General features: G+C 43.3%; 1 protein-coding gene across 1 annotated transcript in view; it reads right to left on the bottom strand.

Moving 5' to 3' along the window:
• Positions 1–17,230, bottom strand: part of LOC129706413 (protein kinase C-binding protein NELL2-like) — a 229,900-nt gene that overhangs the window by 178,095 nt on the left and 34,575 nt on the right. Inside the window, exon 3 of the mRNA XM_055650706.1 lies at positions 3,680–3,830. Within this exon, the coding sequence (XP_055506681.1) occupies positions 3,680–3,830 (151 nt within the window). The remainder of the gene's footprint in view (positions 1–3,679; positions 3,831–17,230) is intronic.

Below are 17,230 nucleotides of genomic sequence, written 5' to 3'. Positions count from 1 at the left end.
GCTCCTCCTCTTCTTTTTTTCCTTTTTCCTTTCTTCTCCCCACCCCCCCCCCCACCCTACATCAGTCTGAAGAAGGGTTTTGGCCCGAAATGTTGCCTATTTCCTTCACTCCATAGATGCTGCTGCACCCGCTGAGTTACTCCAGCACTTTTGTCTGAACTTCTAGCACGTCAGTTGAGAAACGTGGAAAAGGATCATACTATTCAAAAAATCAGATCAGAAAAAGGTGAACTGTTCACACTTACAAAAGATATTAACGAAAGATTTGCCCAATTCTATCAAAATTTATATACATCCAAAACATCAACCGAAACAAGAAAAATTACAAGCTTCCTTGATAACTGTAATCTTCCGTCACTCAACATGGGGAACGTGATGAATTAGGAGCACAGATTCCAATTAAAGAAATCGAAGAGACTATCAATTCATTGAAGAATGGCAAAACACCAGGCCCAGACGGGTTTAGTAATGAATTGTATTAAAAAAATTATGATGTAACCTCCCCGCGTTTACGTAACCTTTATATACATGCATTTAAAGAACAGACGCTACCACAAACCTTAGCCGAATCAACTATTACACTGATACCCAAAAAAGATAAAGATCTGGAAGACCCGGATCATACAGAGCAATTGCCCTGTTAAATACAGATCAGAAAATATTAGCTAAAACCCTGGTAAGAAGATTAAGTAAATACGTTAATAAATTAATACATTCTGATCAAACTGGGTTTATACCCAAGAGACACTCATTTAACAATTTGAAAAGCCCGTTTAATATAATGTACTCACACAGAACAATAAAGGAAGACATCAATTATTTCATTAGATGCAGAAAAAGCATTTGACCAAGTAGAATGGAAATATATTTTTACAGTATTGCAAAAATTCCAGCTGGGAGAAAATTTTATTTCATGGTTAAAATTGCTATATGACTTCCAGAACACTGACTAATCATGTACTCTCACCTAAATTTCAACTATCCAGGGGCAATAGACAGGGATGTGCATTATCACCCCTGTTATTTGCCCTCGCAATTGAACACTTAGCAGAAAGTATAAGAGTACATCCAAATATTCACGGCTATAACACTAAATATTCTAATAATAAAATATCATTATATGCAGATGATGTATTACTATATATCACCAATTCCCAAGTTAGCATCCCAAGTATACTAAATCTTATAGAGGAATTCGGCTCCTTTTCAGGATATGGAATAAATTGGAACAAAAGTGAAATCATGTCAATAAAACTTCAAGATCCGACACACCTTCTAAAATTCCTTTTTAGAATTGCTACGGAAAAATTTAAATATCTTGGGGTTCACGTAACTAGAAAATACACTTCTCTATTTCAAGCAAACCTTCCTCCTTTAATTACCAAACTAAATGCCCTTACTCAATTTTGGAAAACGCTTCCGATGTCTCTCACAGGCAGAATAAATGCCATAAAGATGATCTTCCTTCCTCAAATCCTGTACTTATTTCAATCAATACCTATTTATCTTCCTAAAAATTTTTTTTTTAAACTTGACTCGCTGATCACAAACTTTATTTGGGATTATAAAACACATAGAATCCATAAACGACATCTATGTAAACCCAAAGAAATTGGCAGATTGGCTCTCCCCATTTTTTTATACTATTACTGGGCAACGAATATTAAAAACATAATCTATTGGATGGACAACACATGCCAACAGGTAAAATGGTTAACAATGGAAAGAAAGGATTATTCGCCTTTTAATATAGGCACGATTCTTCTCTCTCCAATAAATTTGAAGAAAACACTATATGAGAAAAATCCGATTATCCACAGTACCCCACGAATCTGGAAACAAGTGAAGTTAACCCTTAAAATTAGAAATTTATCTCTTCTCTTACCAATTGCCAACAACCTTTCGTTCATCCTGTCTATTTCAGACAAAACTTTCACAAATTGGGAAAGATTAGGAATTAAAAAACTGGGAGATCTTTATGAGATGGGAACTCTTCTCTCATTTCAAGAATTTCAGTCGAAATATCATCTGAAAGGTAGCCAATATTTTAGATACCTGCAAATACAAGATTATCTGAAATCATATATCCAAGACTATCAATATATGTTGCCAGACACACTAGACGAATGTATGAATAGAAACTCGGATTCAAGCAAGTTAGTATCATATCTGTATAACACTCTTTTAAATATACAAACCCCATCATCAGAAGTAATTAGAAGAGCTTGGGAAGATGAGCTTGGCCTAAAAATTTTAAAAGACAGATGGGAGGAAAATGTTCTATATATACACAACTGTTCTCTTAATGTCAGGCATTCGTTAATACAATTTAAAGTACTGCACAGACTCTATTATTCAAAGTCTAAACTGAAGAAGATCTTTCCAAATTTATCTCCTATTTGTGATAAATGTCTCCTTCAGGAAGCAACTATAACCCATTCCTTTGCCTTGTATAAAGTTACATAATTTCTGGAGAGAAATTTTTGAAAAATGTTCTAAAACACTAAAAATAAAATTGGATCCCCACACGGAACTGATCACTCTAGGTACTTCTGAAGCCTGTTCTGAGCTATCACTATTTCAAAGACGCTTCCTTAATTATAGCCTGATAACGGCAAAAAAACTAAAACTTAAATTTTGGAAACATATATCAGTCCCTACTGGATTGATGTGGATTATAAACATGTCCGAGACACTACATCTTGAAAATAACAGACTCGTCTTGGCAGAAAAACCAGATCACTTTTCCAAGACATGGACACCCTTCATTGATTTCTTACAAGGATAGTATGGTACAACACAACTTTGGATTTGAATCTAACTATGGGTTGGGTGAGGTGGGTGGGGAGGGATGAGAGGCAGGTATACCACCACTTTTTTTTCCTTTTTCTTTTTTTCTTTTTTTCCCAATCCTCTCTTCTTTCTTTCTTGTATTCACTCTTTGGCTACACTACTTTGGTAGTCTAGGGGTCCTATCTTTGCACACCTCACTCTTTCTCTTTTTTGGTTTTTCTCCTTTCTTTTCTTCTAATTCATAGCTAAAAAGTTAAAATTGAAGCTGTACAATAACTGTATAATTTTATATGCCGTTGGTTCGACTTTTGTCCATTTGTTTCTAATAAATTAAAAAAAACAATAATTAAAAAAAAAAAAACTATAAAGTCAATAGGGTGCACGGTGGTGCAGCAGTAGAGTTGCGGCCTTACAGCGCCAGAGACCTGGGTTCGATTCTCGCTACGGGTGCTGTCAGTACGGAGTTTGTTTGTTCTCCCCGTGGCCTGCGGGTTTTTTTCCCCGGGAGCTTCAATTTCCTCCCACACTCCAAAAACATACAAATTTATAGGTTAATTGGCTTGGTAAAATTGTAAATTATTCCTAGTGCGTGTAGAATAGTGTTAATGTGTGGGGATTGTTGGTCGGCAAGGACTCGGTGAGCTGAAGGGCCTGTTTCCAAGCTGTATCCCCATACTTAACAACTAAACTAATAGTCACCAAATTGCTCTCTGCTTCGAAGTATCCTTTACTCCTTCAGGAAATATATAACTACTTTTGGAATTTTTCCATTTTCTCTGGAAAATAAATTATAGCTTTGGATGAGTTTTGATTACATTCTTACTGAACCCATGGCATGCAGGAAGAATAAACTATGTTCTTATGAAACAAGCTAGATTTCACTGACCTCTTATCTGAATGATGGATCGACAGAAAGACTCCTGAGTTGTAGTGGACCTGCTTCAGTGTAATCAGAACAGTGAACTCGTGTGTGTGCCTCAGCTTCTGAGAAATTTGTTCAACCGCAATCGGAGATGCTTTCAGAATTCTTGCAGTATCTGTAATATAGGAAAATCAAATGAAACAACAATTCCTCTCCAACAGTCCAGCAATCTCTCAGGAAAACCTGATAACTGGCCACAGTTGATTTTGCGCTTTGAAGTATATAACTGCTTCGGACACCACATATTAGTCCTCCAGCAACCTAACACTCCCCTTCCCCTTTCTCACCTCCACAGCCGCCATCCTCAGTGCCCCACCTGGACTTGCACCTATTTCTCCCCTCCTCCTCCCCCTCCCCCTCCCCCTCCTCGTACATTCCTTCCTCCGGCTTCACAATTTGCAACTCTTCAATACTTCTGTTTCATACGTTCTGCTTTATCACTGGTCTTTGTTACAGCCATCTGCCTATCAAAAACCCACCTTGCCTGCGTCCACTTATTATCTGTCACACTCTGTCCTGCCTCTCCTTGCTCCCAGCTTTTTCCTACATGCACACACACACCCACGCACACACACACCCTCACCCATGCACACGCCCACGCACACACACACACACACACACACACACCACACACACCCACACACACCCACACACACCCACGCACACGCACACACATACACCCATGCACACGCCCATGCACACGCACAACACACACGCCCACGCACACACATACACACACACACACACACCCACGCACACGCCCACGCACAACACACACACACGCCCAAACACACACACACACACACACCCGCCCACACATGCCCACACACGCCCACACCCACACCCACACACACGGCCACACATACTCCCACACATATGCCCCCACACACACCATCAGTCTGAGGAAGGGTCTTGACCCGAGGCATCACATATCCATATTCTCCAGAGATGCCGCCTGACCCAGCACTTTGTGCCCCTTTGTGTAAATTAGCATCTGAAGTTCTTTGTTTCTACATATTTGTCCTTTATTTATATATTTTTTCATTATTTTTTCTGGCCTGGCTACAAATAATTGTCTTTGCACTTTCCAGTCGGTGAAATTATATAACATAGATTGTATTTAAAAAGATCAATGCCAGTGACATAGCGCAAGAGACCTGGGTTCAATCCTGACTTTAGACTCTCTCTGTGTGGATCTTGCACGTTCTCCCTGTGACCGCGTGGGTTTCCTCCGGGTGCCCTGGTTTCCACCCACATCCCAAAGAAGTGCGGGTTGGTAGGTTAATTGAGCTTTGCAAATTACCTTGAATGTTTAGGGAAAGTGGGATAATATAGAACTTGTGTGAATGGGTCAGCGTGGATTCAGTGGGATGAAGAGTCAGTTTCCATGCTGTATCAAAGGTCTCAGTTATCATTTACAAGTCCTTCCTGGCTTTGGCAGGGCTCTATTCCAGAGAATCGCTTGTCAGAAATGCAACTGAGAACCAAGTTCATGCAAGGCAGAGGTGGGTTGTCCCATAGGAATGGATAATCGGATAAATATTTTAAATCTTATTTTGCATTCTTAATAATAAAGTAAATATTAAAAATTTAGCCCAAGCCTACCTCGTTAATAATGATATTCCTTTAGCAGATTTTACTGGAGATGAGGTTTTAAATGCTACTGACGTTTTAAAATGGGCACTGCTGATGGCGTGGATGACATGTCTATAGATAGGATTAGCAAAATGGACATCAATGTGTTGACTAGAAATGCTGGGTACAATGTGGCAAAATTCCAGCTGGTGCCAAGAACAGTGGCCTACAGATATACAGCAGCCAGCAAATCCATCCCACTGTCTCCTGAATGCTCACTTGTATGTATGGGTTGTACAAAAGTCGAACATCCATAAACTGTGGAACGCCCTGCATGGTTATACATTGGAAAGGCTCGTAATAACCCAGCACCCTCAAAACACACCGACAAAATAACGTCACATGAAAGAAAAAAAAAGACACAAAGTGCTGGAGTAACTCAGTAGGTCAGGCTGCATCTCTGGAGAACTTGGATAGGTAACATTTCAGATCAGGACACTTCTTCAGACTGATTGTAGTGGGGGGGGGGGGGGGGGGGGGGGGGGGAGGAGCTGGAAGTGTGGAAGAGGGGGGGGGGGTGACAAAGTCTGCCATGTTCTAGGTGGTTACAGGTGAGTGGGTTTTTGACAGGTAGATGGTCGGGCAAGGTCCAGAGATAAAAATAAATAAGGTGTGAGGCAAGGATAGAAAGGGTGCGTATTGTGAAGCCAGAAGAAGTGAGGTGGTAGGGGAAAAATGGGTGTGAGACCAGGTGGGACACAGGAAGGGGGAGGGGTGGGGGGGGGTGGGGAGGGGAGGAAAGGATGTTTGCATGTTAGTTGCTTGAAATAAGCTTATTTGACACATGTTCTGATTTTGGTAATATTAAAATCATAATGAAAAGTAATCCAAAATAACTTAAAGTAGAACTTCCTTCAATGGATGTTATTTATTCTTATTTTCACCTTGAAAAGAACATTTAGTCACTGTGCTTTCAATGAAAGTTTGTTCTAGCGCATGGTTATTCAACTTGAATTCACTAATTCTGAATCAATCAGCGGGTAACCTTCAGACATTGCCATGAGGAAGACAGATTGAATCACAGGGTGGCTCAGAGCTGTCAGAACAATCCCACACTCTCTTAGTAATCAGCAAAGCTGACATCCTTATGTTTGCTTTCTCTGGACCCAAAACAGTTTGTCCCAACAGAGTTTCAATCAGATTGGTGTTACACAAAATTAGCCAGACTTGAGGTGCAGAGAATTGTTTTGGTAAATGACCTTATTTTTATATGTTGCATTTTAAACACAGAAATTTACAACTTCACCACAGTCAAAAACTGCTCAACACTAACATCCATCTTTCTGTAGGTAGGAACTGCAGATGTTTCGGAAAGAACTGCAGATGCTGGTTTACACGGAAGATAGACACAAAAAGCTGGAGTAACTCAGCGGGACAGGCAGCATGGAGAGAAGGAATGGGTGATGTTTCGGGTCAAGACCCTTCTTCAGTCCCAGTCTAAGTGCACCCACTCCCTACACACTAGGGGCAATTTACAAAGGGCCAATTAACCTACAAACCCACACATTTTTAAGATGTGGGAGGAAACCAGATCACCCGGAGGAAACTCACATGGTCACAGTGAGAACATGCAAACTTCACACACACAACCCGAGGTCAGGATCGAACCTGGGTCTTGGGTGCTGTGAGACAGTAGCTCTATCAGCTGTGCCGCAGTGCTACCCGAAGTCTGTGCTGGCTAACAATTCAATCCAATTCCCTCACTAAGTTTCCCCGTAACCTATTTCCCCATCACCTCCCACACGTTTTGCCATTCACTCTGTGTAGGAAGGAACTGCAGATGCTGGTTTAAACCAAAGATAGACACAAAAAGCTGGAGTAACTCAGTGCGTCGGACAGCATCTTGGGAGAAAAGGAATCGGTGACGTTTTGGGTCGAGACCCTTCTTCAGTCTGAAGAAGGGTGTCGACCCGAAACGTCACCTATTCTTTTACTTCAAAGATGCTGTCTGGTCTCCACCCAAAACGTCACCTATTCCCTTTCTCCAGAGATGGTGTCTGACCCGCTGAGTTATTCCAGCCTTTTGTGTCTATCTTCTTGCCATTCACACTGGTCACTAGATCTGACCCAGCTATAATTGCTGGATGGTATGCCATACTTTGTGATTTGCTTCACAAAAATTGAAAAATTACTGTCAAGTTTTTTATTTTACTCCATTTACTTTACCAAGGAAAGATATTGGTGAGGCCACATTAAGAGTACTGTGTTCAGTATTGGTCACCATGTTATTTGAAAGATGTTAAGCTGGAAAGGGCGCAGGGAAGATTTTTGAAGATATTGCCACGACTCGAGAGCCTGAGCTATTGGGAGAGGGTGAGGCTAGAACTTTATTCCTTAGATCACAGGAGGATGAGGGGTGATCTTACAGAGGTGTACAAAATCATGAGAGGAATAGAATGGGTAAATGCACAGCCTTTTGCCCAGGGTAGGAGTATCTAGAGCCAGGGGACATTGATTTAAATTGAGCGGGGGAAAGACTTAACAGGAACATGAGGGGTAATTGATTTTTACACAAAGGGTGGTGGATGAGCTGCCAGAGGAGGTAGTTGAGGTGGGCACTAACATAACATTTAAGAGACAATTTGGCAGGTACATGGATAGGACAGATTTAGTGTGTGGATATGTTGCCAAGCATGGGCAGGTGGGACTAGTGTAGATGGTGCATGTTGGTCGGCGTGGGCAAGTTGAGGCAAAGGGCCTGTTTCCAAGCTGTATGTCTCTATAACACAAATTAATCAAACAGCAGATTAATATCACACCCACTAGAGATAAATTGCAGCAGGAAACTTTAAAATTCAATTGTTTTAGTTTTCCTTTTCTCTCAATTCAATCTTTCTTTTATTTTCTTAGTACCTTTTCCATATTTAATTTAACTCGAATTCATTCTCCAGGGTTCGTTTTGTTCATCTCATCTTTCTCAATGCTATTGATTAAATGTAGTTCCATTGGGTCTGACAATCAGAAGGCCACAGATGTCATAATGTTGCCTCACTGTTACCATCTCACATCTCCAAATAGGATGTGGCTTCAAATTGTTATCATCAGGACAATGGAATAAGGAATCCGCTTCAGGACATTCACAATGAAATATGGCACACTAGAAATGTCTATGCTGGGAACGTTTTGGATGTTGAGGTGTGAAGTGTAGCTTATTGTAGTATAATGTCACTAACATCCTCTAACACAAATTGGCTTCTGATTTGCCATTGAGGAAATATTCCCCATCACAAGCTGCTATTTACTGAAAATACTGTTATTTGTGGAATGAATCAATCAAGCAAGCAAGCAAAGAACAAATCTGGTGTGAACAACTGCTGTCAGTGCTCTATTGATTTCCATGGCATTTATTTCCAGCACAGCGCGTTTTAAGGCTCGATTTTAAAGCCCTCTTCTCCTGCTGCTTCGTCCAATGAGAATATTGTGTCAAAGTTGGTAAAGATGGCAGGAATATAATGGATGAGTTGGTCAAGAGAGAAGAGTCATGAGTGTTTAATTGTCATATACATCAGAAATAGAGCAATGAAATTCTTCCTTGCTGCACCAGCTTTGACAGGCACATTAATACACATATTTCAAATGTAAAACATAAATCACTGATTTGTGCTTGGGTAAGGCAGGAATGGGCAGGGAAAGGTTAATAAAATCTATGATAATAATATATCCTACGCCGTAGGTCAGGATGATTTAATCTTTCATCTTTTATAGTTTGGCTCACCACAGACTTTCACATTAGTTTAAGGTACACAAAAATGCTGGAGAAACTCAGCGGGTGCAGCAGCATCTGTGGAGCGAAGGAGATAGGTAACGTTTCGGGCCGAAACCCTTCTTCAGACTGAGATTATTCTCAGATTAGTTTAGTTTAGTTTAGTTTAGTTTAGTATAGAGATACAATGCAGAAACAGGCCCTTCGGCCTACCAAGCCCACACCGACCAATGATCACCCAGTACATTAGCGCACGCTACATACTAGGGACAATTTACAATTTTTACTGAAGCCAACTAACTTACAAACTTGTATATCTGGGAGGAAACTGTAGCACCCAGGGAAAGTCCACGCGGTGACAGGGAGAAAGTACAAACTCCGTACAGATAGCACCCGTAGTCAGGATCGAACCCGGGTCTCTGGCGCTGTGAGGCAGCAACTCTACCACTGCGCCACCATGCCACTCTAACAATGAAGGAGGCACAAATAGTTTACCCCTGCTGGTTGTCAAGGACTTGTGGTGGGGTAGGTGTGCGCTGGTCAGCTCTCTACAGGGACAAAGAACAAAATCAGACACTGTACCATTAGTAGCATGGGACCTGCTCATGGTCATCTCCTTTGTGTCACACAAACCCCACGATTGTATCTGCCCCCACCACCACGCATGGCCATGCGTTCCAGACACCCACCACCAGGCTCATGGCGGTCCCCTTACTGTCACATAGCAACAGGCATCTTGAGTGCACTGTGATCTTCCTTTGCTGAAATGGCCTTCAGACTGTGCAGAGCAATCGAAGGTGAATGAGAATCCTGGAAGCAGCACACGGACCTTCTGTGGCACTTCACTGAATACAGCACGTCAGGTTTGCTCTGTGCATTATGTGCAGAGCAACACATGGACAGAGAACGGAGAACAGTGTAGGAAAGAACTGCAGATGCTGGTTTAAATCAAAGGTAGACAAAACATTTTGGAGTAACTCAGCTGGACAGGCAACATCTCTGGAGAGAAGGAACGGGTGACGTTTCGAGTCAAGAGAGAGAGAGTCAAGAGTCAAGAGTCAATTTAATTGTCATTTGGACCCCTGGAGGTCCAAACGAAATGCCGTTTCTGCAGCCATACATTACACACAAATAGACCCCAGACACAACATAATTACATTTAACATAAACATCCATCACATAGCTGTGATGGAAGGCCAAATAAACTTATCTCTCCACTGCACTCTCCCCCCCCCCCCCGATGTCAGAGTCAAAGTCAAAGCCCCCGGCTGGCGATGGCGATTGTCCCGCGGCCATTAAAGCCACGCCGGGTGGTGCGAGGTCGCACACCGGGTCTTGGTGTTGGAGCCCCCGGTGTGCGCTCGCAGAGTCCGCGGCCATTCCAGCCGCGCGGGGCAGTAATGTTAGGCCCCGCTCCAGGAGCTCTTCAACCCCGCAACTCGGGCGGGAGAAGTCGCCGTTGCAGGAGCCCCGAAAAGCGGTCTCCCTCCAGGGAGCCGCGGGCTCCCGGTGCCGTCGTCCACAGACCCGTCGTTGGAGCCTCCGACTCTCCGGTAGCAGCAGCAGCAGCAGCAGCAGCAGCAGCAGCGCTCCTCCACCGCTCCACCCGCTCCGGACTCGGCCAGCCCCGCGACGGCGACGGTGAGTTGTAGCACCAGAGTCCCCGGCTTCTTCCTGTTGGAGGCCGCTCCTCGTTGCGGCCTCAACGACACCTGAGACCCGACGAGAAAAGGTCGGGTCTCCAGTGCAGGGAGAGATTCAAAAAGTTTCCCCCCCCCCTCCCTCCCCACACACACACCCCAACAAACACACACCCCAACATAAAATAACAAAAACTACATAAAAACACAGACAAAAAATAATAAAAACGCGGACAGGCTGCAGAGGCCGCTGCTGGCCAGAGCCGCGCCGCCTACCGGAGTCGAGACCCTTCTTCAGACTCAACATAAAACAGTACCGCACAAGAACCAGCCCTTCACCCCACGATGTTTGTGCCGAACATGATGCAAAGTTAAACTGATGTCATCAGCCTGTACATGATCCATATCCCCCTATTTCCTGCACTTCCATGTGCCTATCTAAAAGCCTCTTAAATGCCACTACTGTATCACCACCACCCATAGCAATGCATTCCAGTCACCCACCATCAGGGCCACCACCACACCATCTGTATAAAAAACATGTCCCACACATCTCCATTAAAATGTTCCCCTCTTGATTTATAGCTATGCTCTCTACTGATGGATATTTCCACTCTGGGATAAAAGGTTCTGACTGTCTACCCTATCCATGCCTCTCATTATTTTATATACATCTATCAAGCCCACCTCAACCTCTGACATTCCAATGAAAATAATTGAAGTCGACCCAACCGCTCCTTGTAGCTGAATCCCTCTAATCCAGACAGCATTCTGTAAACCTCCTCTGCACCCGCTCCAAAGACTCCACATATTCCCTGTAATGGGATGACCAAATCTGCACGCAAAGTCCTCATGTGACCTAACTAAAGTCCTAGAGAGCTGCAAAAGAACTCAGAACAAAAGCTACAGATTGCACCAATCTGCGAATTTAGTTCAAATTTTATTTTTCACAAAAAATGACGTAGACATAGAAACATAGAAATTAGGTGCAGGAGTAGGCCATTCGGCCCTTCGAGCCTGCACCGCCATTTAATATGATCATGGCTGATCATCCAACTCAGTATCCCGTACTTGCCTTCTCTCCATACCCTCTGATCCCCTTAGCCACAAGGGCCACATCTAACTCCCTCTTAAATATAGCCAATGAACTGGCCTCGACTACCCTCTGTGGCAGAGAGTTCCAGAGATTCACCACTCTCTGTGTGAAAAAAGTTCTTCTCATCTCGGTTTTAAAGGATTTCCCCCTTATCCTTAAGCTGTGACCCCCTTGTCCTGGACTTCTCCAACATCGGGAGCAATCTTCCTGCATCTAGCCTGTCCAACCCCTTAAGAATTTTGTAAGTTTCTATAAGATCCCCTCTCAATCTCCTAAATTCTAGAGAGTATAAATCAAGTCTATCCAGTCTTTCTTCATAAGACAGTCCTGACATCCCAGGAATCAGTCTGGTGAACCTTCTCTGCACTCCCTCTATGGCAATAATGTCCTTCCTCAGATTTGGAGACCAAAACTGTACGCAATACTCCAGGTGTAGTCTCACCAAGACCCTGTACAACTGCAGTAGAACCTCCCTGCTCCTATACTCAAACCCTTTTGCTATGAAAGCTAACATACCATTCGCTTTATTCACTGCCTGCTGCACCTGCATGCCTTTTTTTCAATGACTGGTGTACCATGACACCCAGGTCTCGCTGCATCTCCCCTTTTCCTAGTCGGCCACCATTTAGATAATAGTCTGCTTTCCTGTTTTTGCCACCAAAATGGATAATGTTCTAATTTCTACAGAATAGTGCTTTTCTGTTAAATGGTCACACTGACACATGCACATTATCAATTATGATCAATGTCATGAAGCACATTTTTCATCAAAGGTCATACATATTATGGCAAATCCCAAGGCTGGCAATGTACGCTTTTTTAATTTCTGCAGTAAATTAATTTACATTAATAATGCTAATAGAGAGCATCTTCTCTCTCATGATTGTGCAACTTTCATGATTTTACTCCAATGTTTGAGAAGAATCTGCAATGACTGGCCTACTTTGCTAATCCCAATTGATTGATGTAAAACTCTCAGAAAGTTGTTAATCCTAAAGCATTCCAATAGGGCCTTGTAACGATTTACATTAAGTGATTGTATGCAAAGCCTGGCAGCAAAATGCTTTCTCTCGTTCCTGCTGCTTTCTCCACCCCAAAAGCTAATGTTATATTCCTGAGCCTATGCAGCTCACATTGAGGGGGGGTTTAGGGTGCAATGGAAAGCATATAATAAGCAGAGAATGAGACAGCCTGAATAGTCCATCACTGAAATCTTTCAGTCAACTGTGGTATTATGCAAAAATAGTGTAAGGCTGGGCAGACGGGCACTAGGACCCTGTGTGACAGAAGCCAGGCTCCAGTAACCGGATGTGACTGGAACCCTGGGGTGTGGCAGTTAGGGAGTTGCCTGGGCTGGCACATGAGGCTGTTACTGTTGCTGCTGCTGTACAGAGTTGCTAAATAAAGATATACTCTGTTTACGTCGTCGTACGAGCCTTATTACAAGCATAACTCGACATGGTGTCAGAAGTGGGATTATCTGGGCAGCCTACGTGAGCACCTGCAGGCAGACAGCACATGCTCTGCACTGATGGAGTACTGCACAGACGGCTGGCCCAACAAAAGCCAACTGCAGGGAGTGCTGAGACATTACTGGGCTGATAGAGCAGTGCTGACTGTGCACGATGGGCTGCTGCTGCGGGGCACGAGACTCGTCATCCCATCAGCCTTACAAGGTGATGTGCTGCAGAGACTACACGAAGGACACCTGGGGGTGACAAAGTGCAGGGGCCGGGCCAAACAGACAGTATGGTGGCCAGGACTCAGCAGCCAGCTGAATGACATGGTGCTGAAATGTAGAACCTGCATCCAAGAGAGAAGGAACGTCAAAGAGCCACTGATGCCAACGGAGATGCCAGACAGGCCTTGGCAAACCTTGGGAGCTGACCTATTCACGCTGAAAGACAAGACTTATCTACTAGTAGTAGATTATTTCTCAAGATATGTGGAAGTTGCACTGCTATCACCCACAAGGTCCACAGATGTGGTTGTGCACCTGAAATCCGTATTTGCTCGTCATGGAATTTGTGAATTTCTTAAAAGTGACAATGGGCCCCAGTTCTCAGGTAGCCACTTTAAATCCTTTGCAGCAGAGTATGGCTTTATGCACATCACGAGCAGCCCCAGGTTTCCTCAGAGCAATGGGGAGGCGGAACGCGCTGTACAAACCGTGAAAAACCTGCTAACAAAGGCGTCAGACCCATATCTGGGGCGCCGCCTACGCACTACAGTTCCTGCCCTTCCAACCCTGCTGAATCCAGTTTTGCCTGACTACAACGCGCTGGGGGCCAAAGAAAGGGAGAAAAGGTGGAACGACGCAAGATCCTTTGACAAGAAGCACGGAGCGAGAAATCTGGAGCCACTAGTACCTGGGGAGGATGTGTGGATCACTGATGCACGAGTCCAGGGCAAAGTGCTATCTACACACAATACCCCTCACTCTTATATCGTCCAGGTACCTCAGGGCACACTGAGGAGGAACCGGCAGCACTTGGTGCCGCTGCAGACCAACAGTGAGGTAGTCGACGCTGATGAGCCACCGGTGGGAGAAGAGCCAGCTCCACCAGAGCCAGCTCCACCAGTGACAACATCACCCAGTGGAGAGGGGAGCCGAAGAGACTTGATTTGTGATTTATTGATCTGTTTTCAACAATAAAGAAAAAGAGAGAGTGAAATGTGATGTGAAATTGTTCTGTAAACCTGTTACATTTACCTGAAACCTGAGAGTTTAAGTTTTGAAGAACACAGCCTGCTAAAGAATAGTTCACAGTATGGTAACATGTAAGTTATTTTATTTCTATTTTGCATGCTTAGATCAGGGACAGGTCTTCCAGCAAAAGGGCAGAATAAACCCCTTAAGACCTGCAGAGACAAAGGTAGTCCACCCTTTGTTCTCAAAGAAAGGGAGATGTGGTATTATGCAAAAATAGTGTAAGGCTGGGAAGACGGGCACTAGGACCCTGTGTGACAGAAGCCAGGCTCTAGTAACCGGATGTGACTGGAACCCTGGGGTGTGGCAGTTAGGGAGTTGCCTGGGCTGGCACATGAGGCTGTTACTGTTGCTGTACAGAGTTGCTAAATAAAGATATACTCTGTTTACGTCGTCGTACGAGCCTTATTACAAGCATAACTTGACATCAACTACCTGCAGGAACCACGGTCAAGAAATATTACCAGTCTGACGTTTTAAAATCTTAAATCTTGCAAATTACACATCGAAAGGTTGCTTCTTGAATTCTCGATGAAAAGGTGTCCATAAATTTAAAAAAAATCTAAGCAGAAAGGATGTGTAGGAAGGAACTGCAGATGCTGGTATACCTTGAAGACAGACACAAAATGCTGGAGTAACTCAACGGGCCAGGCAGCATCTCTGGAGAGAAGAAATTGTTTCGGGTCGAGACCCTTCTTCAAAAAGTCACCCATTCTTTCTCTCCAGAGATGCCGCCTGTCCCGCTGAGTTACTCCAGCATTTTGTGTCTATCTAAGCAGAATGGATAGTGGGCAAATAAGAAAGTTACGATGGCCATTGTATAATTATGCAAGATCTATATTACTAAAAGTCTGATCTTGACCACTTTTGGCTCGCTGTGGCATGATTTCCCAGAAAACGCCGCCACCTACGGCCGTCATTTTTGGCCACCTCGCTCAAAAATGCACTGCTAATGAGGTAAAAATGCACTACTAATGAAGTAAAAATGCACTGCTAATGAAGTAAAAAATGCACTGCTAATGGCTAATGCAAATTGTTTGGGATGAAGTAAAAATGCACTGCTAATGAAGTAAAAATGCACTGCTACTGAAGTAAAAGTGCACTGCTACTGAAGTAAAAACGCACTGCTAATGAAGTAAAAATGCACTGCTAATGAAGTAAAAATGCACTGCACTGCTAATGAAGTAAAAATGCACTGCTAATGAAGTAAAAATGCACTGCCAATGAAGTAAAAATGCACTGCTACTGAAGTAAAAATGCACTGCTACTGAAGTAAAAATGCACTGCTACTGAAGTAAAACTGCACTGCCAATGAAGTAAAAATGCACTGCTAATGAAGTAAAAATGCACTGCTAATGTAGTAAAAATGCACTGCTAATGGTTGTTTGGGTTGGTAAAAATGCACTGCTAATGAAGTAAAACTGCACTGCTAATGAAGTAAAAATTCACGCTAATGAAGTAAAAATGCTCAGTCTCTGTATGATGGGGGAGGGAGGGGTTACAACTCTGTCTGAGCAGTGAATCAACTGAACACACTGAATGTCGACTGAACTGTCTGTGGCGTTTTGTGTGGTTTTATGGTGGTTTCACCTTGCTTGAAATGGTATGAAACTGCATTTGAATTTGGTGGCCCTGCACCCTCCTTGAATGGTATGAAACTGCACTTGAATTTGGTGGCCTTGCACTCTGCTTGAAGTGGTATGAAACTGCACTTGCATTTGGTAGTCTTGCACCCTGCTTGAAGTGGTTGGAAACTGCACTTGAATTTGGTGGCCTTGCACCCTGCTGGAAGTGGGGAAACTGAACCTGAATTTTGTGGCCTTGCACCCAGCTCGAAGAGGTAAGAAACTGCACCTGAATTTGGTGGCCTTGCACCCTGCTTGAAATGGTAGGAAAATGGATTTGAATTTGGTGGCTTTGCACCCTGCTTGAAATGGAATTTCAAGGAATAGCCGTGAGTCAACTGCCAGCCCACCAGCCGTGAATGAGCTGCCAGCACATCAGGCTTGAGGGACTGAGCTGCCAGACCAAGAATCCACTGCTAATGAAGTAAAGATACACTCCTAATGAAGTAAAAATGCACTACTAATGAAGTAAAAATGCACTGCTAATGGTTGTTTGGGTTGAAGTAAAAATGCACTGCTAATGATGTAAAAATGCACTGCTAATGAAGTAAAATGCACTGCTAATGAGGTAAAAATGCACTGCTAATGAGGTAAAATGCACTGCTAATGAGGTAAAATGCACTGCTAATGAGGTAAAAATGCACTGCTAATGAGGTAAAAATGCACTGCTAATGAAGTAAAAATGTACTGCTAATGGTTGTTTGGGTTGAAGTAAAAATACACTGCTAATGGTTGTTTGGGTTGAAGTAAAAATGCACTGGTAATGGTTGTTTGGGTTGAAGTAAAAATGCACTGGTAATGGTTGTTAGTGTTTAAACAATGTTGAGAATCTCTCTCCTGTCAATCACACCATGAAGGCCACACCTTTTCCTGGGGAAGGGGGAGGGATTATAAAACCCAGAAGTGTGGGTGTGGCTCAGTCTCTGTATGATGGGGGGAGGGAGAGGTCACAACTCTGTCTGAACTGTGAATCAACTGAACACACTGAATGTCTACTGAACTGTGTGTGGTGTTTTGTGTGGTTTTATGGTGGTTTCACCTTGCTTGAAATGGTATGAAACTGCATTTGAATATGGTGGCCTTGCACCCTGCATGGAATGGTATGA

This window comes from Leucoraja erinacea, chromosome 19 (genome assembly GCF_028641065.1).
Source record: "Leucoraja erinacea ecotype New England chromosome 19, Leri_hhj_1, whole genome shotgun sequence".
Taxonomy (NCBI): Eukaryota; Metazoa; Chordata; class Chondrichthyes; order Rajiformes; family Rajidae; genus Leucoraja; species Leucoraja erinaceus.
The sequence above is the reverse complement of the archived record's forward strand: the minus strand, read 5'-3'. Positions and strand labels throughout refer to the sequence as shown.